This window comes from Amblyraja radiata, chromosome 7 (genome assembly GCF_010909765.2).
Source record: "Amblyraja radiata isolate CabotCenter1 chromosome 7, sAmbRad1.1.pri, whole genome shotgun sequence".
NCBI lineage: Eukaryota > Metazoa > Chordata > Chondrichthyes > Rajiformes > Rajidae > Amblyraja > Amblyraja radiata.
In genome coordinates, this window is record NC_045962.1 from 18,068,468 (window position 1) to 18,095,432 (window position 26,965).

Genomic DNA, 26,965 nt, shown 5'->3' on the forward strand with positions numbered 1-26,965 from the left:
TGCTAGCAGTTCACTCACGGCTATTCCTTGAAATTCCATTTCAAGCAGGGTGAAAGGCAACCAAATTTAAGTGCAGTTTCTTACCACTTCAAGCAGGGTGCAAGGCCACTAAAGACAGCGAGTCGTGACCTCTCCTTCCTCCATCTTGCAAAGAGTGAGCCACGCCCACACTTCTGGGTTTTATAGTCCCTCCCCCTCCCACCTGAAGGGGCGTGGCCTTCATGGCGTGATTGACAGGAGAGAGAATCTCAACATTTTTTAAACACTAATAACACTTTTATTTTTCATCGATGGGAAAAATCCTCGGCACCTGATGAGCGGAGGGGGACTCTAAGTAAGATGGCCAAATATCACAGCCGTATGTGGTGGCGTTTGTTTCTAAAATCAATATAAGCGCAAACAGGAAGTGGTCAAGATTAGATTTTTAATTATATAGAAGGCAAGGCAACTTTAATTAGGCAAGGCAACTTTAATTAGGAAAGGCAACTTTAATTAGGCAAGGCAACTTTAATTAGGAAAGGCAACTTTAATTAGGCAACACAGCTTTAGCATTTCCAAACCAAAGGCAACACAGCTTTGTCATTTCCAAACCAAAGGCAACACAGCTTTAGCATTTCCAAACCAAAGGCAACACAGCTTTATCAATTCCAAACCAAAGGCAACACAGCTTTAGCATTTCCAAACCAAAGGCAACACAGCTTTAGCATTTCCAAACTATATTTTCAAACCACATTAAGGGCACTGACAGGTCAGTAAAACCACTCACAGTTTAGTAGACATGTGTTCAGTGTTATTCACAGCTCAGACTGAGAGACGTGACCCTCTCGCTCCCCAATCTTGCAGAGACTGACTGAGGCACTCAACATGTCTGGGTTTTATAGTCCCTCCGGAAGGGGCATGGCCTTCAGGAGAGAGAATCTCAACATTTTTAAATCACTAATAACTCTCTTATTTTTCATCGATGGGAAAAAATCCTCTTGTCCTGCGCAGCGGATGGTGACTCTGAGTAAGATGGCCAAAAAATCACAGCCATAAGTGGCAGCATTTTTTCTAAAATTAATATACAGAACAACAGGAAGTGGTCAAGATCAGACTTTTAGTAATATAGATAAAGGGAAAAAAAGGTAACCAGAGAGAGAGTGGGATACCTCAGGAGTCAAAGCAGTCAACTCTGCGTGGAGCCACAGGAGATGGGCAAGGTCCTCAACGAGTATTTCTCTTCATCAAAGTGATCATCAAGAGTCGCTGCCTCAAAATTGCAACCAGCATCTTCAGGTACCCACACCACCCTGGCCACACACTCATTTCACTGCTGCCATCGAGAAGAAGGTATAGGAGCATGAAAACTGTAACGTTAAGGTTCAAGAGCAGCTTCTTCCCTACAACCATCAGGCTATTAAACACTACAACCTCCAATTAGTATTTAAAGTGCATAGATATAGGGGCATTATTTTTAATTTTGCGCTATTATTATTTTATATATATATATACACACACACACATATACGTACACACATATACATACATGCACATTTTCTTTGTTATTACAGAGGACTATGCTTACATATCTGTTGTTCTGCTACGAGTAAGAATTTCATTTTGGTAGCAAAAAAAGGAAGGCTGATTACTATCTAAATGGTGTCAAGTTGGGAAAAGGGGATGTACAACGGGATCTGGGGGTCCTTGTACATCAGTCTATGAAAGTAAGCATGCAGGTACAGCAGGCAGTGAAGAAAGCGAATGGCATGTTGACCTTTATAACAAGAGGAATCGAATATAGGAGCAAATAAGTCCTTCTGCATTAGTACAGAGCCCCAGTGAGACAACACCTGGAGTATTGTGTGCAGTTTTGGTCCCCTAATTTGAGGAAGGACATTCTTGCTATTGAGGGAGTGTAGCGTGGGTTTACAAGGTTAATTCCCGGGATGGCGGGACTGTCATATGCTCAGAGAATGGAGCAGCTGGGCTTGTACACTCTGGAGTTTAGAAGGATGAGAGGGCATCTCATTGAAACATATAAGATTGTTAAGGGCTTGAACACACAAGAGGCAGGAAACATGTTCCCGGTGTTGGGGGAGTCCAGAACCAGGGGCCACAGTTTAAGAATAAGGAGTAAGTCATTTAGAACGGAGGCGAGGAAACACTTTTTCTCACAGAGAGTGGTGAGTCTGTGGAATTCTCTGCCTCAAAGGGCGATGGAGGCAGGTTCTCTGGATGCTTTCAAGAGAGAGCTAGATAGGGCTCTTAAAAATAGCAGAGTCAGGGGATATGGGGAAAAGGCAGGAACGGGGTACTGATTGGGGATGATCAGCCACAATCACATTGAATGGCGGTGCTGGCTCGAAGGGCCAAATGGCCTACTCCTGCACCTATTGTCTATTGTCATTATTCTGTTTCGGGGCATGTAACACTTTTAAACACTCTTGACTTGACTTGATTAGATTTATCAAGCGTAATTTTTTTTTAATGTTAATTTTGTTGAATCCAGACTATATTTTAAAGACACTTTACAAAACAGATTACATGAAATCCCCTGCTCCTGGTGTTAGGCTAACCACTCTGAAGTTTCCTGTATTCTCCCTCACTCCTTTTTAAAATCATGGTGGTATATTTGCCACTTCTAAATCTGCACAAACTGTTCCATAATTTGTAAAATTTGGGATAGATTATAACTATATCACATTTTTTCTTTCTTTTTTTAAGGCACTTTACAAGAAGGAGATGCAATATAAATCTAATAACTTGGGATAACCACCGAACTCCCAGAATTCTGAGGTATTTGGTTGCACCATATGATTCAGGAATACTATCTTGATTTATAATGCAAGACGATAGACAAATAAAGAATGGAGGAATTACATTCTGTAGTTGGAATATAAGGGGTGCCAACGAACCAATTAAGAGGGGTAAAATTTTTGCCCAACTAAAATCTTTGAAAAGCGACATAATGTTTTTGCAGGAAACTCACATGAAACAACAAACACAAATGAGATTAAAGGCGAAGTGGATAGGCCAAACATACTGCTCCTCATTTACTTCTAAATCTAGAAGTAATTTAGAAGTACTAATTACTAACTTAGTAATTAATCTTATTCAAAAACGTATTCCTTTTAAATTAAAGAATACTATATCAGATAAAGAGGGAAGATATATTATAGTTTCGGGAGAAATTTATGCAACCCCACTAACTATGATAAATATTTGCGCGCCGAATTTTGACAACCCCCAATTTTTTGATAAAATTATAGATATAATATCAGTTTAATTACCAAAATGTGATAATAGGGGGGGACTTCAACTGTGTTTTAGATTCATATCTAGATAAATCAGCAAAACAAAGGAGGAGTAATTAAAAATCTAAGACTAGTGAACTTCTAAATACATATATAAAAAATACTAATATAATAGATGTATGGAGATCTGCTAATCCAGTTGGAAGGGAATACTCGTTTTACTCTTCGGTACATAAAACTTATTCAAGAATTGATTATTTTTTAGTGGATATGAAATTATTGCTATATACAATCAATCCAACATACCACATTAGTAGTATCTCAGATCACTCTCCGTTGACATTTTCAGTAAAATTTGAGGGAATGCCGGGTAAAAAATCTTTTTGGAGGTTTAATACACATATTTTAAATGACTTACAAGGCTATCAATATTTAAAACAACAAATGAAACTTTTTTTTTGATACAAATGATACACCAGGTACCTCGCCTTCTTTATTATGGGAAACTTTTAAGGCATTTATTAGAGGAATTATAATTTCATATCAAAGTTTTCAAAATAAAAAGAATAAGACAGAACAAATGTTGTTAGAACAAGAAATCAGACAGTTAGAGTTAGATAATGCTAAAGATTCCACGACAGATAAACATAATAAGATAATATTACTGAAATTTAAACTTAATCGAATTTTATCGGCAAGAGTAATAAGACTATTCCAAATTACAAAACAGGTACATTTTGAGTTTGGTGACAAACCACATAAGCTTTTAGCTCACCAATTGAAAAAACAAGAAAAGGAAAATACTATTACTAAAATTAAATCAGAGAAAGGTGAATTACTAATACCACCTAAAGATATTAATAATAGATTTGCTCAATTTTACCAAAATTTATACACATCTAAAATTAAAATAGAAGATAGTAAAATTTAATTTTTTTTAGATAACTGTAATCTTCCAAAACTGGACCTTTTGAAACAAGAGGAACTTGGAGCTCAAATTACAATCAAAGAAATAGGTGAAACAATAAAATCGTTGAAAAATGGCGGGACCAGATGGGTTTTAGTAATTAATTTTATTAAAAATTCCATGAAATAACGACCCCTTATTTATTTAATTTATACTCCCACGCTTTCAAAGAAAACAAACTACCTGAAACACTAACAGAATCAACTATTACGCTTGTTCCAAAAAAAGATAAAGATTTAGAAGATCCGGGCTCATACAGAGCTATATCACTTTTAAATACAGACCAGAAAATCTTAGCAAAGACTTTAGCAAGAAGATTATGCAAATATATTAGTAAATTGATAAACCCTGATCAAACGGGGTTTATACCCAAAAGATACTAATTTAATCATTTGAGACGCCTGTTTAATATAATGTACTCGCATAAAGTAGAGGAAGAAGATATATCAATTATTTCTTTGGATGCAGAGAAAGCATTTGATCAGGTAGAGTGGCAATACTTATATAAAGTACTGCAGAAATTTAATATGGGAGAGAATTTTATAACATGGGTAAAATTATTGTATGATAAACCGATGGCAAGAATCTTAACTAACAACATGTTATCTCAAAAATTTCAACTATCAAGGGGTAATAGGCAGGGATGTGCACTATCACCCCTGCTATTTGCCCTTATGATAGAACCTCTGGCTGAAAGTATAAGAATTCATCCGAATATTCAGAGCTATAATACTAGGGACTCAAAGAATAAAATCTCATTACATGCAGACGATATACTTTTATATATTACAAAGTCACAAACGAGCATACCAAATTTATTAAATTTAATAGAGGAATTCGGGTCTTTTTCTGGATATAGAATAAACTGGAATAAAAGTGAAATCATGACATTAAAACCTCAAGAACTTACACACTTATTGAAGTTCCCCTTTAAAATCGCAACAGAAAAATTTAAATACTTGGGTATTCAGATTACTAGAAAATATAAAGCATTATTCAACGCTAATTTTATACCTTTATTAAATAAACTTAATACGCTGATTAAATTTTGGAAAACACTTCCTTTATCATTATTAGGTAGAATAAATGCAATTAAAATGATCTTCCTACCACAATTACTATACCTATTTCAGTCTATACCGGTATATACACCAAAATATATATATTTTTTAAATTAGACTCTAATATTACTAATTTTATTTGGGACTATAGATCACATAGAATTACAAAAAAACACTTATGTAAACCAAAAGAGGTCGGGGGACTTTCACTTCCGAATTTTATGTATTATTACTGGGCAGTGCATATTAAGAATATAATTTATTGGCTGGATAGTTCTACCCAACAGACAGAATGGATAAAAATGGAGAAAGAGGATTGTCATCCTTTTAATATAGGAACGATCCTCTTCTTCCCGAAAAAACTGAATAACACAATATATAAGAAGAACCCAATTATATATGGTACAATAAGAATTTGGAAACAAATAAAATTATCTTTAAAATTAAGAAATTTATCATTGTTAATGCCAATAGCGAATAACCCTTTATTTAAACCATCTCTTATTGATAAAACATATAACCAATGGGAAAGTCTCGGAATTAGAAGGATCGGGGATATGTACGAAATGGGAAACCTACTATCATTCCAACAATTACAATTAAAATTTAAACTGAAAAACAACCAATATTTTAAATATCTTCAGATTTGCGATTTCATGAAAAAATATATACAAGGATATCAAAAAATAACTCCTGAATTATTGGAAGAAGCAATGAATATTGAAGCTGACTCACAAAATTTAATATCATATTTATATAATAGTATTCTAAATATAGACCTACCATCGACAGAGGTACTTGGAGAAGAGTGGGAACGGGAACTAATGATAAAAATTACAAAGGTTACATGGGAAAAGTATTTGATATATATTCACAAATGTTCGATTAATGTAAGACATAATCTAATTCAATTAAAAATTTTAAAATTTTATTCAAAAATAAGATTGAACAAAATTTATCCAAATATATCATAGAAACATAGAAACATAGAAAATAGGTGCAGGAGTAGGCCATTCGGCCCTTCGAGCCTGCACCGCCTTTCAATATGATCATGGCTGATCATCCAACTCAGTATCCTGTACCTGCCTTCTCTCCATACCCCCTGACCCCTTTAGCCACAAGGGCCACATCTAACTCCCTCTTAAATACAGCCAATGAACTGGCCTCAACTACCTTCTGCGGCAGAGAATTCCAGAGATTCACCACTCTCTGTGTGAAAAAGGTTTTCCTCATCCCCCATTTGTGATAAATGTCTATCCCAAAACGCAACTATAACACACTCCATAGTTTCCTGCATAAAACATTATAGATTTTGGAGTGATATTTTCAAAATATTTACAAAATTATTCAAGACAAGAATGGAACCTAATACTAAAATGATTATATTTGGAGTAATGGAAGATGGGAATAAATTGAACACATCTCAAATTTTTTTTTTTAACTATGGTTTAATAATAGCAAAAAAATTAATACTTAAATTTTGGAAAAATACATCAATACCAACGCTTAAAATGTGGATTGCAAGTATGTTGGACACCGCACATCTTGAGGAAATGCGATTCCTCCTAATGGACAAATCAGACCAATTCATAACGAGTTGGTCTCCATTTGTCGTCTTTTTGGAATCATATGGTGCAACACAATTGTAAAAACTAACTGTTTCAGGACTGGACGAGGGTTGGTCAAGATTATAAACAATGATCTCCTTACCCTTTTTAAAAAAAAAAAATTTTTTATGTCTTATTCTCTTTTTTCTATTTTCTTTTTCTCAACTTTCTTCACTCATTCGTCTTTCTTCTTTTTCTTCACACACTATATAACTCACGCTTTTCTATCCTTTACTATCTAATTTATTTTTCTTATTCTAATCTTTCTTTAATATAACAAAAAAAAATAAGAAGCTGTACATAAAATGTATTATGAAAATATATATTAGGCACTTTGGTGCCATATGATTGCACTTACTTCTAATAAAATAAAATATTAAAAAATAAATAATAATAACTATTACACCCATTAATTCATCATCTACTTCCTTTAGCATTCCAGGATGCAGATTATTTGCAGTGGGTGATTTATCAACTTTCAACCGCATTCATTTATCCAGAACTTTACTTCCTATTTTAAATTATACTTGTATTTCCCCGGCAGTTCTGCAAGGGCATTTGACTCATTTCCCCCCAAAAAATGCAAAATATTAGTTTAATTTCTCTGTAATTCCTTGTCTCCTGTTTTCTAACATTTCCTGTTTCTGACTGTAAGGAACCCACATTTGCCCTCAATGAACATTTTCTTACCTCTATATAAATGTGGAAGATTTTACAAAATTGCCCTTACATGTTTACCCTCACACTCCACTTTTTTCTCCAATATTGTTGTTCTTTTTTGCTGCATTGTCACTACAACAAATTCTCAGGCTTACTAGACAGAAGTGCCTCACACAGAAGGTAGACAAAAATGCTGGAGAAACTCAGCGGGTGAGGTAGCATCTATGAAGCGAAGGAAATCGGCAACGTTTCGGGTCGAAACCCTTCTTCAGACTGATGTGAGGGTGGGGGAGGGGGGGGGGGGGAGGAAGAAAGGAAGAGGTGGAGCCAGAGGGCTGAGGGAGAGCTGAGAAGGGGAGGAGAAAGTAAGGACTACCTGAAATTGGAGAAGTCAATGTTCATACCGCTGGGGTACAAAGCAAAATATGAGGTGCTGCTCCTCCAATTTACGGTGGTCCTCACTCTAGCCATGGAGGAGGCTCAGGACAGAAAGGTCGGATTCGGAACGGGAGCGGGAGTTGAAGTGCTGAGCCACCGGGAGATCAGGTTGGTTATTGCGAACCGAGCGGAGGTGTTGGGCGAAGCAATCGCCAAGCCTACGTTTGGTCTTCTCACCGATGTACATCAGCTGACATCTAGAGCAGCGGATGCAATAGATGAGGCTGGAGGAGGTGCAGGCGAACCTCTGCCGCACCTGGAAAGACTGCTTGGGTCCTTGAATGGAGTCAAGGGGGGAGGTAAAGCGACAAGTGTAGCATTTCTTGCGGTTGCAAGGGAAAGTGCCCGGAGAGGGGGTGGTTCGGGAGGGACGGGAAGAATTGCCTGACACAGAGTCTGAATAACCTTTACCGTAATGATTTCCTACACACAATAATTATAAGCATGAGCTTTGGTTCTGTAATGTGAACGAGTGTCTGTCAAAATATAGAATCGTTCTCCGTAAAATCTCTCACCCAGTACTTTAATTGTGATCCACCCTGATTTCATTCAAAAATGAATGATTAGGAAAACACACATTCTGCCTAGACTTTTCATTGCATTGGGTTATAAATACAATGTAGGAAGTCAATCTTCCTTCTCACTTCCACCTCAGGTTTCATATAATGTGACAGGGCATTCTTCAAACAAATATGACGGACAAGGAGGGGAACACATGAAAATAAATTATTTTTTACAGCACTTTATCATTATCTCAGAATACCATAAAGCATATTATAGCCTATGAATTACAATTTCTGTGCAGTCATGTGGGCAAATGTGGCAGCTAAATGTACTTTGCCAGCTCTAACAATCTGTAAATGATAAAACTGCCAATTAATCTAGGCCAGATAGGATTATAAAATAAAGACCAATACTCCATCTTGTCGAAAGCAACTCCATGACTCACTTAGAAATGATCCCACTGGGATGCCTTAAACAAAACTGAAAAAAACATAGTGCTGGAATGAGTCCAGCTAATGGCCAACATTTTATTGGATCAGAATTTGAAGACAGCATGAACTGCTCGTGTATTTTGCTGTGGTAAATATCAAGCTCACACTCATCGAAGGGCACCTGATAAAAGGAAGAGGAAATTAATGGACTTACAGTACATGGCTCTATCTTCAATAGTGAGATTCGGCACTTAAGCAGCCTTTCCTTGTGTAAATCCCATCTCCAGATAGTGTCCAGACTGTTACCCTGGTCATGAAAACTATTATTTTTCTTCAAATAGGCAATTAATCCAAGTCCCTGGCTTATCTGGCTTTCAAAACTGTTTTAAGAACACTGCATAAACTTGTGTTTGATATAGAAACAATAATAGTCCTTCTGAAATTATGAGAATACCCGAGCAACTGTAAAATTACAGCACGTTAAAAGCAGCATTACAATCACAAAGTAAAATAAACCATTTCCATAAAATATCCATTATCTAACAACTTTGCTGGAATTATGCAGGCACTTTTGCTATTCTAACCCAGCAGCGGATGTTCAAGCATATTTTCTCCCTCTCCCAATAAATGTTGAGGCATTGCTCAAATTGGCACCCTGCCAATAAATTCCACAGGGATTTAGTCATTGCAGTAATTCAGAGGCCATCTTTTAAAAAGGTAATCCAGAATCTCTGCACTCATGCATTGGAATCCTAAACTTGCTAGTGTTTACTTGTAGAATTACACAAACAGCTGTAGTAATTTCTCTCAAACTCTGCCCCCAATATATTTACAGAACCAAGGAAAAGAGAATTGCATTTATTACATGACAATAAATGTACCTTACAATACCATTTCCTATATTTTTCATGCTTTAATCAAGATGATGACATAATTAAATGTTAAACAGAGCAATGGCAAATAAATATTTCCATCATTTTAGAGATACAACATGGAGACAGGCCCTTCGGCCCACCGAGTCCTCGCCATCCTTCGATCACTTGTTCACACTAGTTCTCTGTTATCCATTTACATATCCACTTCCCACACACTAAAGGGCCTGTCCCACTAACGCAATTTTTTCGGCGCCTTGCCGGCACCCGTCATAGTCGCAGCAAGTTGCCGCAAATTTAAAATATGTTGAAAATCCCGCGGCGACCAGAAAAAGGTTTGACTATTTGGGCGATTACTCACGTGCGTACAGGCGACACGTGACGCCTGCATGGTTATGAGTAGTCGCCCAAAGAGTCATACCTTTTTCTGGTCGCTGCTGGATTTTCAACATTTTGAACATTTTCAGCGACCTGCTGCGACTATGACGTGTGCCAGCAAGTCGCCGAAAGAAATTGCATAAGTGGGACAGGCCCTTAAGGGCAGATTACAAAGGCCAATTAACCTACAGACCTGAATGGGGCACCTGGACGAAACCTAGGGAGAACGTGCAAACTCCACACAGGCAGCACCAGAGGTCAGGATCGAACCCTGGTCTCTGGTGCTGAGGCAGCAGCTGTACCAGCTATGCAACTGTGCATAAGATAAAACATTTGATTGCCCAGATATTAATATTACTCAAAACCACTCACAGCATCTTAAAAGTTATCAAACACATCCAGAGTTATAATAATGTCAAGTCTTATGAATCTTTTTGAAATTCATAGTTTTAATTTCAAGTAATCTGATACCCAAAAGATTTCCTGTAATATGTCCAATGATTCCCAGTTGTATAAATTATGACAGGAAGATAGCTTGTTTTTTTTAATCAAGTCAATACACATCACAACCCTGTATTTTAGCTGCACTAAATAATCCATGATGCATTAAAATGAGATGCCTAATTACAGCAACTTCGCTCATCCATGCAGTCTTGCGCACATGTTTGCAGACATATTCCCAAATGGTAGGGGCAGAGTCGTTAAAATAATTGAGTGAGGAGTTGGCACTATAAAAGTACTTAATTTACACATGCATCTACAGGCAGAAGAAATAGTGGAGAAAATACGTCAAGTTGAAGTCAGAGCTGAAGTTTGAAGGGACCAATGTGGTGCAATACTTTGGTCTTCTATGCACATTCCAAAGGTCTTCAGCATTCCCATTACCTTCAGGCTGGCAAGACTGACGAAGGGCAAAGACATGGTCGGCCAATGGCCAGTTCCTTTGCTGTGCTACTCACTGTTCTATGTTAACAATGTGACAGGAATAAGTTTGATCTTTTGTTCGACACAAGGAAAGATAGCATTTTCTCTGCGGTAGAAGATAATTGTCTAAAACACAATTCAGAATGTTTCACAAGCTGTTCATGTTCCTCCCAAGTAAACATAACTCAGCACATAATTATGCTGCATGTTAGAATTTGTTTTTAATTTTAGGTTATTCACTTCTAAGATTACAATCAAATTCCACAGAAATAGGCACAAAAATCAAGGATTTGCTGCTTTTATACTAGTATAAAATGTAAAATTAAAAGCTCAATAGCCCAAAAAAGGTGTTGCGTAATGAAACACCTCCACAGACTATGCAATATAATTTCATTGATAATGCATTTGGAAAGAAATACCAGGACTGCCTACATGGTCTGCTATTTCCCTTTCTGATCCTCGATGCATCAAGAAATTAAGGCACAGAAAACACCTCTGGACTTTTTAATCCACAACTTCACAATTAGCAGTGGCCTTTTAAGCAAAGAAGCCGGCCTGCCCAACATGCAAAACCAGGTTCATCATAAGTTAACCAGATCCCAGACCATGATGTCCAAAGTTTGAACTTATGCAAGATGGGTCTTCTTAAATTAAAGTCCTTCCCAATAATGATAACTCGCCCTTAGCTGATCTAACCGCCCCACTATCTCTCTCCCACCCAAGTCGCACCAGCTTCTTTTTTTATTTTTATTTTTTATTTTTAGAAGCAATTGTACAAAGATAAAACATTCGGCATCTTAGATTATACAATTATAGTACAGCTTCATTTTTAACCTTATAACCTGAAAATGAAAGAAGAAAAGAAAAAGTGAACAAGAGAGGGAAAAGGTGAAAAGTGAAAAGATAGCTCGAAAAAGCATAAAAAGACCCCTAAACTAGTAAAGTAGTGTGGCCAAAAAAAATTAAGATAAAAAAATAAAATTTAAAAAAAAGGTGGAGATATACCTGCCCCTCCTCCAACCCCCCCCCCCCCCCCCCCCCGTCCACCCCCGTCCACCCCCCCCCCCCCCTACGCCCACCTCACCCAGCCCAAGATCGGATTTAAATTTAGATTTGTGTTGCGCCATACTATTCTTGTAAGAATTCGGTGAAGGGAGTCTATGTCTTGAGAAATTGATCTGGTTTTTCTGTAGTGTCTCGGACATGTTTGTAATCCACATCTACACTGTAGGGGCTGTTGTCCGTTTCCAAAATTTAAGTATTCGTTTTTTCGCCGTTATCAGGCAAGGAAACGTCTTTGAAATAATGTTAGCTCAGAACAGGCTTCTGACATACCTAGTGTGATCAATTCTATGTCGGGGTCCAATTTTATTTTAAGTATTTTAGAAAAGATATCAACAATTCCCCTCCCGGAGTTGTGTAATTTTGTACAGGAAGCAAAGGAATGGGTTATGGTTGCTTCTTGGAGGAGACATTTATCACGAATAGGGGAGACATTTGGGAAGATCTTATTCAATTTAGACTTTGAGTAATAAAGTCTATGCAGTATTTTAAATTGTATTAGCGAGTGCCTAACATTAAAAGAACAGTTGTGTATATATAGAAGGCTTTCCTCCCAACTATCTTTTAAAATTGTTAGACCCTGTTCATCTTCACAAGCTCGCCTAATTATTTCCGACGATGGAGTTTGTAAATTTGAAAGGGTATTATAAAGGTACGATATTAACTTATTTGAATCCGACTTTCTATTCATGCATTCGTCTAGTATGTCTGGAACCAAATATTGACAGTCTTGGGTGTGTGATTTCACGTAGTCTCGTATTTAAAGATATCTAAAGTATTGGCTATCTTTCAGATGATATTTCGACTGTAATTCTTGAAATGAGAGGAGAGTCCCCACCTCATAAAGGTCTCCCAGCTTTTTAATTCCTAAGCTTTCCCATTGTATAAACGCCTTGTCTAAAGTAGCCGGTTTAAACGAGGGATTATTGGTGATTGGTAAGAGGAGAGATAAATTTCTCAATTTAAGGGTTAATTTCACCTGTTTCCAGATTCGTAAAGTGCTATGGATTATCGGATTTTTCTCATACGCTGATTTCTTCAGATTTATTGGGGAGAGAAGAATCGTGCCTATATTAAAAGGCAAACAATCCTCCCTCTCCATTTTTAGCCAGTTTACTTGTTGGCATGTATCGTCCATCCAACAAATTACATTTTTAATGTTCGTTGCCCAGTAATAGTAAAGAAAATTAGGGAAAGCTAGTCCGCCGATTTTTTTAGGTTTACATAAATGCCGTTTATGAATTCTGTGAGTTTTGTAATCACAGATAAAATTTGTAATTGCAGAATCGAGTTTTTTAAAACAAATTTTAGGGAGAAAAATCGGTATTGCTTTTTTTCACCCAACAAACAGTAAACAATGGCCTTTATGATCGCTACTTTTTTGCATATCTTTTATTCATTGTTCGTTATCTCTCAACATCGTCTTCTATATCGCTCCTGTCCCTTTCCCATGACTTTCAGTTTGAATATGGGTCTCGACCCAAAACGTCACTCATTCCTTCTCTCCAGAGATGTTGCCTGTCCTGCTGAGTTACTCCAGCTTTTTGTGTCTGTCTCCACTATCTTACCTATTGCGACATCACCACCCAGCCTGATCACAAGCCCGACCCTGAATGCCTCCAATCAGACTGCATTTCTGATACCATTGAGAATCAGAATAACTCCTTTCTCCAAATGTCCTCTGACCTTTATGATCTTCTTTCATCAATTTCTTTCTGTCCTCTCATGATGGCCAAATCTCTTCCTAATGGGCCTGTCCCACTTAGGCGATTTTTTTGGTGACTACAGGCGACTGCCGCGAAATTTTCAACATGTTAAAAAAATTTTGGCGACAGTGGCGACAATTTTTGCTGTCATAGGTTGTCGTAGGTGCGGTCGTACGTTGTCGTAGGTGCGGTCGTAGGTTGTCGTAGGTGCGGTCGTAGGTTGTCGTAGGTGCGGTCGTAGGTTGTCGTAGGTGCGGTCGTAGGTTGTCGTAGGTGTTGTCGTAGGTTGTCGTAGGTGCGGTTGTAGGTTGTCGTAGGTGTTGTCGTAGGTTGTCGTAGGTGCGGTTGTAGGTTGTCGTAGGTTGTCGTAGGTGCGGTCGTAGGTGCGGTCGTAGGTGTTGTCAAGTGTTGTCAAGTGTTGTAGGTGAATTCCATTAAAACTAGTCCCTGGCAGTCACCTAAAGAGTCGCCTAAGTGGGACAGGCCCATAAACCTCACTTATCAGGTGATCCACAACCAAATGTTTAGCTTGCATGATCAACAAACAATATGCCTTGGATTCATACAGGTCCATATTAATGCTGCAAGACAAATCAAAAGGCTACAGCACATTGACTCACCTGCTATGCAATTTTACAGCAGTAAGCTCTAAAAATAAAAGGAATTTTGCAAAGCACTTCTTGAATGTGGCCTTCTAAGGCAAAATAATTCCTAAGTCTCTATACCATTACAGTTTTGTAGCTTAATTTTAAACTTTGTAGAACACCACTGAATTTTTTGCACTCTGTGCAAATGACTTTACAGACTTCAATGGAGTGAAATGTACCGACATAAATCCATGTGGTCGCCAGTGCTCTCATATTTAGATATTAATTTCTCCTCCCCTGATGCCACCTACTTGTAATAGATTTACATCTACATTTCGTCCAATATGTTTGCTCAACCAGTTATCCAATTTTCCAATCCAGATGTATACTTTCTAAAAAGATTCATTAATTAGTGTAATTTCCTGTAAACTGTCTGAAAATATTCAATTTATGCTTAATATCAAAAATAGATGAATAAAAATGAAAAATCATTAATACAGCTCCCAGTAAGTACAATGTAGCAAATCTAATTTCACGATGTGTGATATTTTCTAACCAAAATCAATATGAATATAAACAAAAGCTAACTTTAGTTATATTAACAAGAACATTAAATTTCCAAAAGATTTTTGCAATATTTCCTCTTAAATCATACCCTTTCTATGAATATTATAGTTCATCACATACCTTTACGTTGTAGGGTATAAAATGTTTTGTTAGAGCTTCTGGTGAATGCATCCAAGTCTTATCTGAAACAAAAATAAACGATATAACAATGTAGGCAGTAAGACACCAACAAGTCAATTACTTTTCAGTTACTTCAAATAAATGTTTGTCATGTTTTGATAGTTACGTTCAGCTTGAAGGGAGAATAATTAATAATAAGGCAGGATTATAATATGTTTAGCCATTTCTCAGCTTTAAATGACTATTATAAAATATGAATGTAGAATAAATGCAGGTTGATGTATTAACCCAAAAATATATAATCAACCACTATCCACTCATTAAGATTTTGGATGGCTGAATCTTGAGGTTGATAAAACTGTATTTGTTTATAACATTTGACAATGGAGTCAAATTATGAATTGTACACATTGAACATGCAAATCACCTTTTTAAAATATTATTGTAATATTATTTACAACAGAGGAAGATATCCAACTACACTTGACTTTCTGTTGACATTCAGCAGATTATGATCTGGACTAAATACTGATTGGATAAAACCTCAGACATTTGTCGATGTTCTAAGATCCCAAGAGAACATTTATATACATAAGTTTAGGGAAGCTAGAAATTCAAATGAACTTCATATCCAAATACACCAAAAATCTGACCAAACCTAACCTTTAATTATGTTAATTTTTTGATACAACCAATCATTTGCAAGAGCAGTCACAGCAAACAAAGGTGCATTAAAAAAAATAATAATAATGGAATGAAGTGAGAGGTGATGTATTTTGGTAAAAGAAAACTTTTAAGTTTAAGAAGCAAAGATGTATGGACTGCACATGCACCCATCATTGAAAGTTATAATTTAAATGAACAACATCAAGACAATGCATTGAAGCATGGACTAATATAATGGAATAACATGTGCAGAACAATAACTTGTTCATGTTTAGAAGTGCTACACAGTTATGCTCTCCATATTATAAAATGGATATAGAAATATTAGCGAAGGTGAATAGCATTGGCAAAGAATATACCAGGAAAGATGGGAAGATTGAACAAGTTGGGAAGTTTGAACAAGTTGGGGGTTTCAATTCTAGGAGGGAAAAGGCCTAGAACTTTAACTTTAATGAGTTGATAGGATATATTGGGAGCTTTTCACTTGAGGAGGAAATTCAAAATTGGAGGCAATGCCATTATTATAATCTCCAATACATCCACCAAACAATTCAAAATAAACTTGTTTACCCAGAGCTTGCTTAGCGTATTGAAGGCACTGCCACGTGATGTAATAAAGACAAAGAGACAGATGCTGTAAGAGAATGTAATTTCAGATCACTTAATTTTATTAGAGCAATTGAGCTTTATTTTAGAGTTTGAGGTAATCAATCTTAATATTCTTCATTATAGTAGACTTTGATAGCAGGAAAGCCGAGGTGTGTCTATTCATGTAAATAACTCAAATGATTTTAATTACAAGTAAAAGCTGCTTTTTTTTTGGCCAAATTCGACTGCAACAAAAAATGTTATTCTGCTAAGCTGATATCACTGATATAACATCACTAGAGGGATCATAAATCGCCTTCAACATGCACCTCAGCATTCTACCCACATCAATATAATAATGCCCGGTGTAGAACTGATCAAATGTACTTCAGATGTGGATCTTTTAAATATAACCTTTGCCATCTATTTCCATTATTCTTACTTTGCATTAATGGAGTAGATATTCTCTGTTGCATATGAAAATCACAATTAATTCTTTAGAAAGTCAGTTGTAATCTCACTTTGCACTTCACACAAATCTGTGTTCCCAGTCTAGTAATTACGAGGAAGATTCACTCTAAGTGCAAAATCCATCCAAACATTATAAGGAGTAAAATAATTTGTAACACAGAAAACAACACAGACACGCACTGAAGAAATATCAGCTATGATGTTAAAAATCGCACTGTCATTATGATTTGTAAAGTGCTACGTGTTAATAGTCCAGGGCAATAGAAGACACCAAATCTAAATTAACACAAAGCTAATCAGAAAATAAATTACACAGTAAATGGCAAACAGCGTCTAACTATTCTTTGGATAGACCACAGGGGTGGATATGGTAAATTGTGTTTCATTTGCATCAATCGATTTGCTGAACTCATTGTTTCACGCAACGTTTGCCCAAAGTATCAGAGTTTGAACTTTTCCAATGAAAGACAGACTATAGTTTCATGTTAACAATTAGTAGGTGTTTGTTGAGTAACAATACTCAAGTAATATGTGTGTCGGTATTGGGTAACTAATTAAAAGAATGATTCCAACATAAATTAGTGCCTGTGGTTAAAATAATGTCACGTAATCATTTTGAGCAGATGGGTAATTTCTTTTCAGCAACGTGGGTCTCACAATTATCAAAAAGTAATTCATACGCAGCCAATAATTTCAGCTTTACTTCGTTGACAATAAGAGAGGACAATAAGAAAACAAAAGAAAAAAGGGGTAAACAAAGCATGAGGTACAAAAAAAATAATTGAGAAGCAAGAGATGTAGCAATGAATATCAAAATCAGAGCTATACAGATGTAGGCCCTTTAGATACTAACCAAATAAGCATACCTGACGAGTCACATTTCGCCACATTTGATCCATGGCCCTCTAAACCCTTCCTATCCATATATCTGTCCAAATGTCTTTTAAAAGTCAGAATTGTATCCGCTTCTATAGGTTCCACTGGCAGCTCATTACAGATCTGGACCACCTCATTGCCCCCGAGGTCCCTCTTAAATTTCTCCACTTAAGCTCAAATCCTCTAATTTTAGAATCCTCAACGCTGGGAAAAAGGCTGTGAATATTCACTACGTCCATGCCCCTCATGATCTTGTACACCTCAATACGGTCGCACAACAGCCTCCAAATACAAAGTCCCAGCCTAACCAACCTCTCCTTATAACTCAAGCCCAGGTAACATCCTGGTGAATGTCTTTCTAATTTAATGACATCCTTTGTTCTCAAATGTATGTACAGCACATCACCATGTGTCAACTTTTGTACTCAATAACCTTCTCAAAGAAGGCAAGCATGCCAAATCCTTTCTTTGCCACAATGTCCACCTCACTTGCCATTTTCAGGGAACTGTGCACCTGCACTCCCAGATCTCTGTATTCCGCCACAGCTCTCCAGGGCTCCACCATTTACTGTACAAGTACTAGCCAGGTTTGACATACCTCAAAATGCAACACCTCAAACTTGTCATAGTTACATTTCCATAGGCCATTCCTTGGTCCAGCTTCACAACTGATCTGGATCCTCTTGTAAACTTAGATATCATTTTTCACTGCACCACCAATTTTTCTGTAATCCACACTGACTGTTCCTAATCAGTCTGTGTTGATCCAACTGCAGGTAGATCCTATCCCTAAGAATCATCTCCAACAAATTTCCCACCACTGCGTTAGGCTCACTGCTCTATAGACCTCTGCCATGTCCTTGCAGCCCTTCTAAAATAACGGTACAACATTAGCCACCCTTCAGTCTTCTGGAGTAGCACCTAGGTTTCAAGGGAATGCAACAAGCATAACCCCATGAGCTGGATGCTGAGCCAGCAGGATTTACAAACATTTGGATAACAGGCAATTGGAATTTTACTGTAGATGGATCCTATCTCTTGTGATAGATACTCATTGCATACAAGTTACTTGCTGCAATTCTGCCAACGTTTAAAAGTTATTTGGTTATTGCTGTCTGCTTTCCTCGCTGAGGAACAGCTCTTGTATCTCTAAACTAAACTAGGAATTGAACATTGCACAATCAGCAGTCAATTTACAATGGAAAGTAGATCACTGATAAAACAGCTGAAGATGACAGGATCTTTAGGAATTCTCACTGTAATGTCCTAGGGCTGCAATAATTGACCTGCTGACAACCACAACCTTTGTGCTGGATTTTGCTGAAACAATTGAATGGTTTTCCTCCTGCTGCCATCATTTTATAGAGGCTCTTTAATCCCATACTTGATCGATTCCTGCCTTGATTACAAGAACAGTCCTTGGGTACCTCATCTACGCAAATCGTCTCTCTGATCCATGTTTGGACCAAGGGGCTGATGAGTGGAGAATGAATAATCCTCCTTCAACATCAAATGTAACATACAGGCTGGATTGTTTTATAGATGTATTCTCAGAAGTACAGTATTTGGCTTTTAAATTTTGAGAGATGAGATTCCTAATATTCCTTAGGGATATAGTGGTTGGCTAATATTTACACCTTCCTTAAAAAAATATCAGGCCTCTCTTAATTTGAAAAATACCTCAGTGAAACAGAAACAGCTGGAGAAAAAAGTCAGGATTTAGTGATGCAGTGTCATGGAACAAACCAAATTAAAAATAAACTAAACACATCTGTAAAAGGCTTGTGCAACATACTAGCTGACTTGGTAAATAAGCCAAGTTTCCCAGTGGAGAACATGAGCTTATCAGGTATTATTTCTCCAAGGAATTTCACAGGTCAGATATTCTCAGTTATTACCCATTTAGATAATATCTTTGTTTCACTGCTATTGGTAATTTAGGTACATGTCTGGCTTTTTTTTTTGCTGCTTTTGATTGTTTAGATAACTCTTTATGTACTTTACCTAGATTGAATTCCTAATTCAACTTCAGTGCAAACTCATTCTATAAGACACAATAAAGTGTTAAAACATTTTTTTGCCACCTGAGTCGCTACCTAATAGTAGTGAAACTAAGGTACACAAAAATGCTGGAGAAACTCAGCGGGTGCAGCAGTATCTATGGAGCGAAGGAAATAGGCAACGTTTCAGGCCAAAACCCTTCTTCAGACTGATGTGGGGGGGTGGGGGGGGGGGGGGGGGGGGGGGGGGGGGGCTGGAGAAGAAAAGAAAAAGGAGGAGGAGCCGCCCGAGAGCTGAGGGAGAGATAGGAAGGGGAGGAGACAGCAAGGGCTAACAAAATTGGGAGAATTCAATGTTCATGCTCCCAGGATGCAGACTCCCCAAACGAAATATGAGGTGCTGTTCCTCCAATTTCTGGTGGTGCTCGCTCTGGCCATGGAGGAGACCTAGGACAGAGAGGTCGGATACGGAATGGGAGGGGGAGTTGAAGTGCTGAGCCACCGGGAGGACTTTTTGCCTTCCGCAAAGACCGCTCCCTCCGTAACTCCCTTGTCAATTTTTCCCTTCCCTCCCGTACTACCCATTCCCTGGGCACTTTCCCTTGCAACCGCAAGAAATGCTACACTTGTCGCTTTACCTCCCCCCTCGACTCCATTCAAGGACCCAAGCAGTCGTTCCAGGCGCGACAGAGGTTCACCTGCATCTCCTCCAATCTCATCTATTGCATCCGCTGCTCTAGATGTCAGCTGATCTACATTGTTTCGCTGAACACCTTCGCTTGGTCCGCATTAATCAACCTCACCTCCCGGTCGCTCAGCACTTCAACTCCCCCTCCCATTCCGAATCCAACCTCTCTGTCCTGGGTCTCCTCCATGGCCAGAGCGAGCACCACCGGAAATTGGAGGAACAGCACCTCATTCCACTTGGGGAGTCTGCATCCTGGGGGCATGAACATTGAATTCTCCCAATTTTGTTAGCCCTTGCTGTCTCCTCCCCTTCCTATCTCTCCCTCAGCCCTCGGGCTCCTCCTCCTCCTTTTTTCCTTTCTTCTCCCCGCCCCCCCTCCCATCAGTCTGAAGAAGGGTTTCGGACCGAAATGTTACATATTTCCTTCGCTCCATAGATGCTGCTGCACCCGCTGAGTTTCTCCAGCATTTTTGTGTACCTTCGATTTTCCAGCATCTGCAGTTCCTTCTTAAACAGTAGCAAAACTATTCCGGATAGACAAGAAAATTAATTGTTGAAATACTGAATATGTCTAGTGAAGAGTAAAATCAAGTCCATAGTTTTTCTAGTTAAGAGATACAGCGTGGCAACAGGCCCTTTGGCCCGCTGAGTCCACGCCGACCATCGATCACCTATACACTAGTTCTATGTTATCCCAATTTCACATCCTATACACTAGGGCAATTTACAGAGGCCAATTGACCTGCATACCTTTGGAGTCTTTGTCTAAGTCTTTGGAATGTGGGAGGAAACCGGAGCACCCGGAGGAAACCCACAAGCTCAGAGGGAGAACATACAAACTCCACACAGACAGCACCCATCGATAAAAGCTGCTTTCCTGAACCTACCAATATTTTAGGTCAAATATAACCAGCGGGCTATCAGATAATATATTTGCAAAGCTGCTTCGCAAGGATGTTTTGTTTTCAATATTTAAATAAACTGCTGCAAAAATTAATTACATATGTTGTTACGTCATCAAAAGTATAACACCCATCCATAATAACTTAATTTTGTTGGGTTTGCTTTGAAAATCAAAGATGATTTAAACAGAACAATGAGTGCATTTTGCATTTTTCGTTAAAACAAAATATTTGAACACTTCTTAATGGTGAAGAAATGGATCAGATTTCCCATTTTAATCTTTATAAAACATGACCTTAGTTCAGTACGCTCATTGTCAAGGGATAGAACAGCACAGCTGCAAATAATTTTCAACCACGGTTTCCAGAAGGCAAACACTGGGCAAAGCAAATGTAAGCAATAGAACAGGGACGCAAGACGTTTTTAAAGATAATAACTAAATTCCAACTTCAAACGTGTAAGCTGCAACAAAGGTTTGTCTTTGCCATCATATCCAATCTTGATAGAAGCCTGAAGTCCTTCTGAATGCTCCGACAATGAGAACGGAAACTTTTAAGCGTAGATATAGGGACGGCAAGAAACAAAGTGGTCAGGTTACATATTTTCATAAGTCTAAAACCACCACATCAAATGCCCAGCTAAATGTTCCAAGCTGTGAAATGGAGCAGAAACTAGGTGAAATTCCAGAAGATATATTTATTTTAACTGCTCTAAGATGGGGTGGGTTGAATTCCTCGGTGTCTCGTGATATAATTTTCACAACCAATAAAGACATTTTTGTAAATAATAGAAGGGGGCCCTCAATCCTATTGAACTGACAAATACAGAATACATTTTGCAACTGGGTAAAAGCCTTATTCCTCATCGTACTTTCAGTCATTACACATGATCTGAACATACACTTACCTAGCTAAGCTCAATGAAAGTTCAAGGAACAGGCAATCTTTCAGCTCAACTACGTTACAAGCCCTCTGAGTCCACATCAAGTTCAGATAGAAAATCCACCCTCCACCTCATATGCCAACATTTAGAACTTTTTTCTCTGCTGGAAATTTAAAGTAATCAGTCACCTTCATCCATTTGCATCTCCTCAGGATAGATTATTAGTACCCCGGTTTACCAACCTTTTCCGCCCCGCTCCATCATCCCTTGTCATCAATCTCTCCTGTCCCCCACCCCTCACAGATCTTTCTGATGTTTTTACCCCTTCACCTGTAAATTCAAACTATTTTTACCTTAATCTTTTCCCAGTCCAATGCGACTTTAATTCTCTCTCACAGAGTCATACAGTGTGGAAACAGGCCCTCAGGCCCACACCGGCCGACATGTCGCAGCTACACTAGTCCAACCCTCCTGTGCTTGGTCCATATCCCTCCAAACCCGTCCTTTCCATGTCTCTCTCCACAGATGCTGCCGGATCAAGCTGAGTATTTTCAGCACTGTAGGAATATTTGAACAACCTCGCTGTATTAGTTGGTCTAAAAACTTGGTTGGATTACAAGCTCTGGCTAAAAGTATGATTATGATTGATTTACTCCTTTGATACTAGGGTATACACTAAATCTGTGGATAAATACATGTGAATGCAATATGACCTTTTCTCTACTGTACACACTACACATGCATACCAGCACACAGGAGGAAATAAAAATGGGCTCAGCATAGATTGGGTGGAATCTCTCTTGTAGCCAGAATCAAAACATGCAGTGTTTCTGACCGTGGTTTCATGAAGTGGAAGTTCAGGAAGAGGAGAGAGAAGAAAATCATCACTTGCAAACCATCTGTCTGTTGGATAGTATCCCAATACTGTGAATAAGCTTCAGATTTCAGGTGAAAACAGATTTTACTTGTCTGCCTCTAAAACAAAACAACTATAAAAATGCAAACCGTCTGTAAAGCAATGAAGGTTCATGTCAATTTACAGTAATGCATTTGTTGATGTAGGTACACTGTTATACTGTGTACTGCAGAGCGCTGATATTTTTTGGTGCTCATGGTTTTTTAGTTTGTCTTAGTTTACTATTGTCACATGTACTGAGGTGCAGTGAAAAGCTTTTTTGTTGTGTGCTATCCAGTCAATGAAAGGAATATACGTGATTACAATCAAGCCGTCCCTCAACAGTGTACAGATCCCTGTGAACATCAGTACACCAACCAAACACATCAACTGGTGTCCCCTTATATACTCTTCCAGTCACATCTTCATATAGTCGTGCAATTGGACAACATGGAAACAGGGCATTTGGCCCAACTTGTCCATGCTGATCAGCGGGCACCTTTCCATATTAATCCCATTGCTCAGCACTTGGTCGGTAGCCCACTATGCCTAACTGGTTCAAGAGTTAATCTTCAACCCAGCCATCGAGCTTCGCCTGCTCTCTCAGACTCTGTGTTGCAGGTACATATCACTCTGGGTGAAGGCAGCCTCCATCATACCATTCAAAATCTCTTCCTCCTTACCCAAAGTCAATGTCCTCCAGATTTCTGCAATAATTCCTATCTATATCCCTCATACCTTTTTTATACACCTTAATCTAGCCCCCTCTCCTCTTCCTCTCCAGGAAGAATCGATCCAGCTGCTCCAGTTTCTCCTTTGTCTGAATTGCTCCATCCGACACAGCATCCAACCGAAGCTTCTCTACTCACTCTTCATCAGATTAGTCAAAATGATTATATTTTTATAAACCCATGTTGGCTCTGCTCAATCTTATTATTTGAGGTGTTCTTTATTGCATGCTTTGTTATTGATTCCATCAATTTTCTTTCCACTGACATTCAACTGTAAGGTTAATAATTTGTGGATTTTTTTCTTTAGTTTAGTTTAGTTTAGAGATACAGCATGGAAACAGGCCCTTTTGGCCCCTCGAGTCCGCGTTGACCAGTGATCAACGCACATTAGCAGCACCCTACACACACTAGGGACAATTTCACATTTACACCAAGCCAATTAACCCACAGTCCTGTTCGTCTTTGGAGTGCAAGAGGAAACCGAAGATCTAGGAGAAAACACATGCCAGACCTCGGGGAAAATCCACTTTCTGAAATATTGGTGTCACAATTGTTACTTTCTAATCCAGAGGAATAATTCCAGAATTCTCCAAATTCTGGAAGATGACCACATATCAAATATACAAAGAAACATAGAAACATAAAACATTTGTGGCAGTAGTAGGCCATTCGACCCTTCAATACGATCATGGCTGATCATCCAAAATCAGTACCCCGTTCCTGCTTTTTCCCCATATCCCTTGATTCCATTAGCCCTAAGAGCGAAATCTAACTCTCTCTTTAAAAACATCCAGTGAATTGGCCTCCACTGCCTTCCGCAGCAGATAATTTCACAGATTCACACTCTCTGGGTGAAAATTCCACACATTCACAACTCTCTGGGTGAAAATACAAAGCCACCTCCTTAAAAACTCTGGGCTATAAATGATCAGATGCTCGTATTTCAGGCTCAGCAACATTTCTCGTGAAATTTTTGTCTGATATTAACTCATTCACTTCCTCATTCCCACCGGATCCTTGTCTCCCTTGTCCGTGCATCTTTTGGAAAGACAGATGCAAAATAATTGGTTTAAATCCTCTGGTTTGTTTAATTACTGAAGCCTACAAAGCCCTCCCCCTCCCCGGTCAGTCTGACCACCTCTCTCTGTTCCTGCTCCCCAAATACGCACCTCTGATCAGACATGTGAAACCTACCGTGAGGACAGTGTGAGGTTTGGCCTGAGGGGGCTGTCTCTGTTTACAGGAGCAGTTTCAGCAGACAGACTGGAGTCTGTTTGCTACCCAGTCCACCTTCAACTCCCAAGTGGACATCAACTCATACACCTCAACAGTTTTGGACGATATAAAATTCTGCACTGATAACGTCACTACCCACAAAGAGATAAAGACCTTCCCTAACCAGAAGCCGTGGATGAGCAGGGAGGTCAGACTCCTACTGAAGGCTCGCGATGCCGCTTTCAGATCGGGCAACGCTGAGGGATACAGCTCATCCAGGGCCAATCTGAAAATGGGAATTAGGAATGCTAAACTCAATCACAAACGGCGGATTGAGGAGCATTTCCAAAACAACTCTGACCCCAGGCGCATGTGGCAAGGAATCAAATCCATTGCCGATTACCAGAAAGTTAACACCCCCCCCCCCAGACAACGCCACCCATCCTGACGAGCTAAACCATTTCTATGCTCGCTTTGACCGGGACAACAAAACTCCAGCCATCAAAGTTGCTCCACCCCCGAATGAACAACCCCTCAGTCTCTCTACCTCTGCTGTACATGCACTGAGCAAGGTGAATGAGCACAAAGCTGCCGGCCCCGATGGCATCCCCAGGCGGGTGCTCAGGGCACGTGCTGGACAACTATCCCTAGTCTTCACTGACATTTTCAATCTGTCACTGGCCAGGGTGTTGTCCCCACTTGCCTCAAGACATCAACCATCGTGCCAGTGCCCAAACAATCAGCTACAGGGAGTCTCAACGATTTCCGCCCAGTGGCACTCACCCCTGTCATCGCAAATTGCTTTGAGCGGATGATCTTGGCTCACCTCAAAGCCAGCCTCCCCCCCACACTGGACCCCCATCAGTTTGCCTACCGGACCAACAGGTCTACAGAGGACGCCATATCGGCGGCCTACACTCTGCCCTGACCCACCTGGACAACAACAACTCCTACATCAGGTTGCTGTTCATTGATTTCAGCTCCGCCTTTAACATTGTCATTCCCGCCAGCTTGATCACCAAACTCAGCGGACTTGGCATCTCCACCTCCCTCTGCAATTGGACACTAGACTTCCTCACCAACAGATCACAGTCTGTTAGGGTCAACAACCTCACCTCCTCCACTATAACACTGAACACCGGCGTGCCACAGGGCTGTGTGCTCAGCCCTCTCCTCTACTGCCTCTTCACCCATGACTGCATCCCTAAGAATGGATCCAACGCCATCATTAAATTTGCCGACGACACCACGGTGGTAGGACTGATCAGTGACAACGATGAGTCAGCCTACAGGGATGAGGTCCAGCACCTGACAGCCTGGTGTGCCAACAATAACTCGTCCTCAACTCCAAGAAGACGAAAGAAATTATTGTTGACTTCAGGAAGATCAGAGGGGCAGACATACCCCATCCATATAAACGGGACTGAGGTGGAGCGCGTCTCCAACTACAAATTCCTGGGGTACACATCTCGGAGGATCTGTCCTGGTCCCTCAACACCTCCAAGCTGATCAAAAAGGCGCAGCAGCGCCTTTACATCCTGAGGAGGCTCAAGAAAGCCCACCTGTCCCCCCAGATCCTGACCAACTTTTACCGCTGTACCATCAAAAGCATCCTGACCACCTGCTTCACGGTATGGTACAGCAGTTGCACCGTAGCGGACAGGAAGGCACTACAACGGGTGGTGAAAACCGCACAGTACATCATCAGTGCCCCGCTCCCTACCATGGATGCCCTCCACCGAAAACGGTGTCTGAGACGGGCCGGGAAGATCATTAAAGACCCCTCCCACCCCAACCATGGACTGTTTGCCCTCCTCCCATCAGGGAGGCGGTACAGGAAGCCTCAGGTCTCTTACTAGGAGGATGAGGAACAGCTTCTACAATAATACCATCAATTGCTGAACTCGGAGTCCCGCCGATAGTATTTCTCCAA

At 39.4% G+C, this 26,965-nt stretch overlaps 1 protein-coding gene across 7 annotated transcripts in view; it reads right to left on the reverse strand.

The window, feature by feature from the left end:
- gulp1 (GULP PTB domain containing engulfment adaptor 1) overlaps nucleotides 1-26,965 on the reverse strand; it is a 370,296-nt gene that overhangs the window by 90,962 nt on the left and 252,369 nt on the right. Inside the window, exons 2-3 of one of the 7 annotated variants that reach the window (XM_033023794.1) lie at nucleotides 22,344-22,349; nucleotides 15,118-15,179 (exon numbers count right to left, since the gene is read on the reverse strand). The exons of the other annotated variants lie outside the window; for them this stretch is intronic. Coding sequence (XP_032879685.1) covers nucleotides 15,118-15,168 — 51 coding nt within the window. The 5' untranslated portion in view covers nucleotides 15,169-15,179; nucleotides 22,344-22,349. The remainder of the gene's footprint in view (nucleotides 1-15,117; nucleotides 15,180-22,343; nucleotides 22,350-26,965) is intronic. 7 annotated transcript variants of the gene reach the window in all.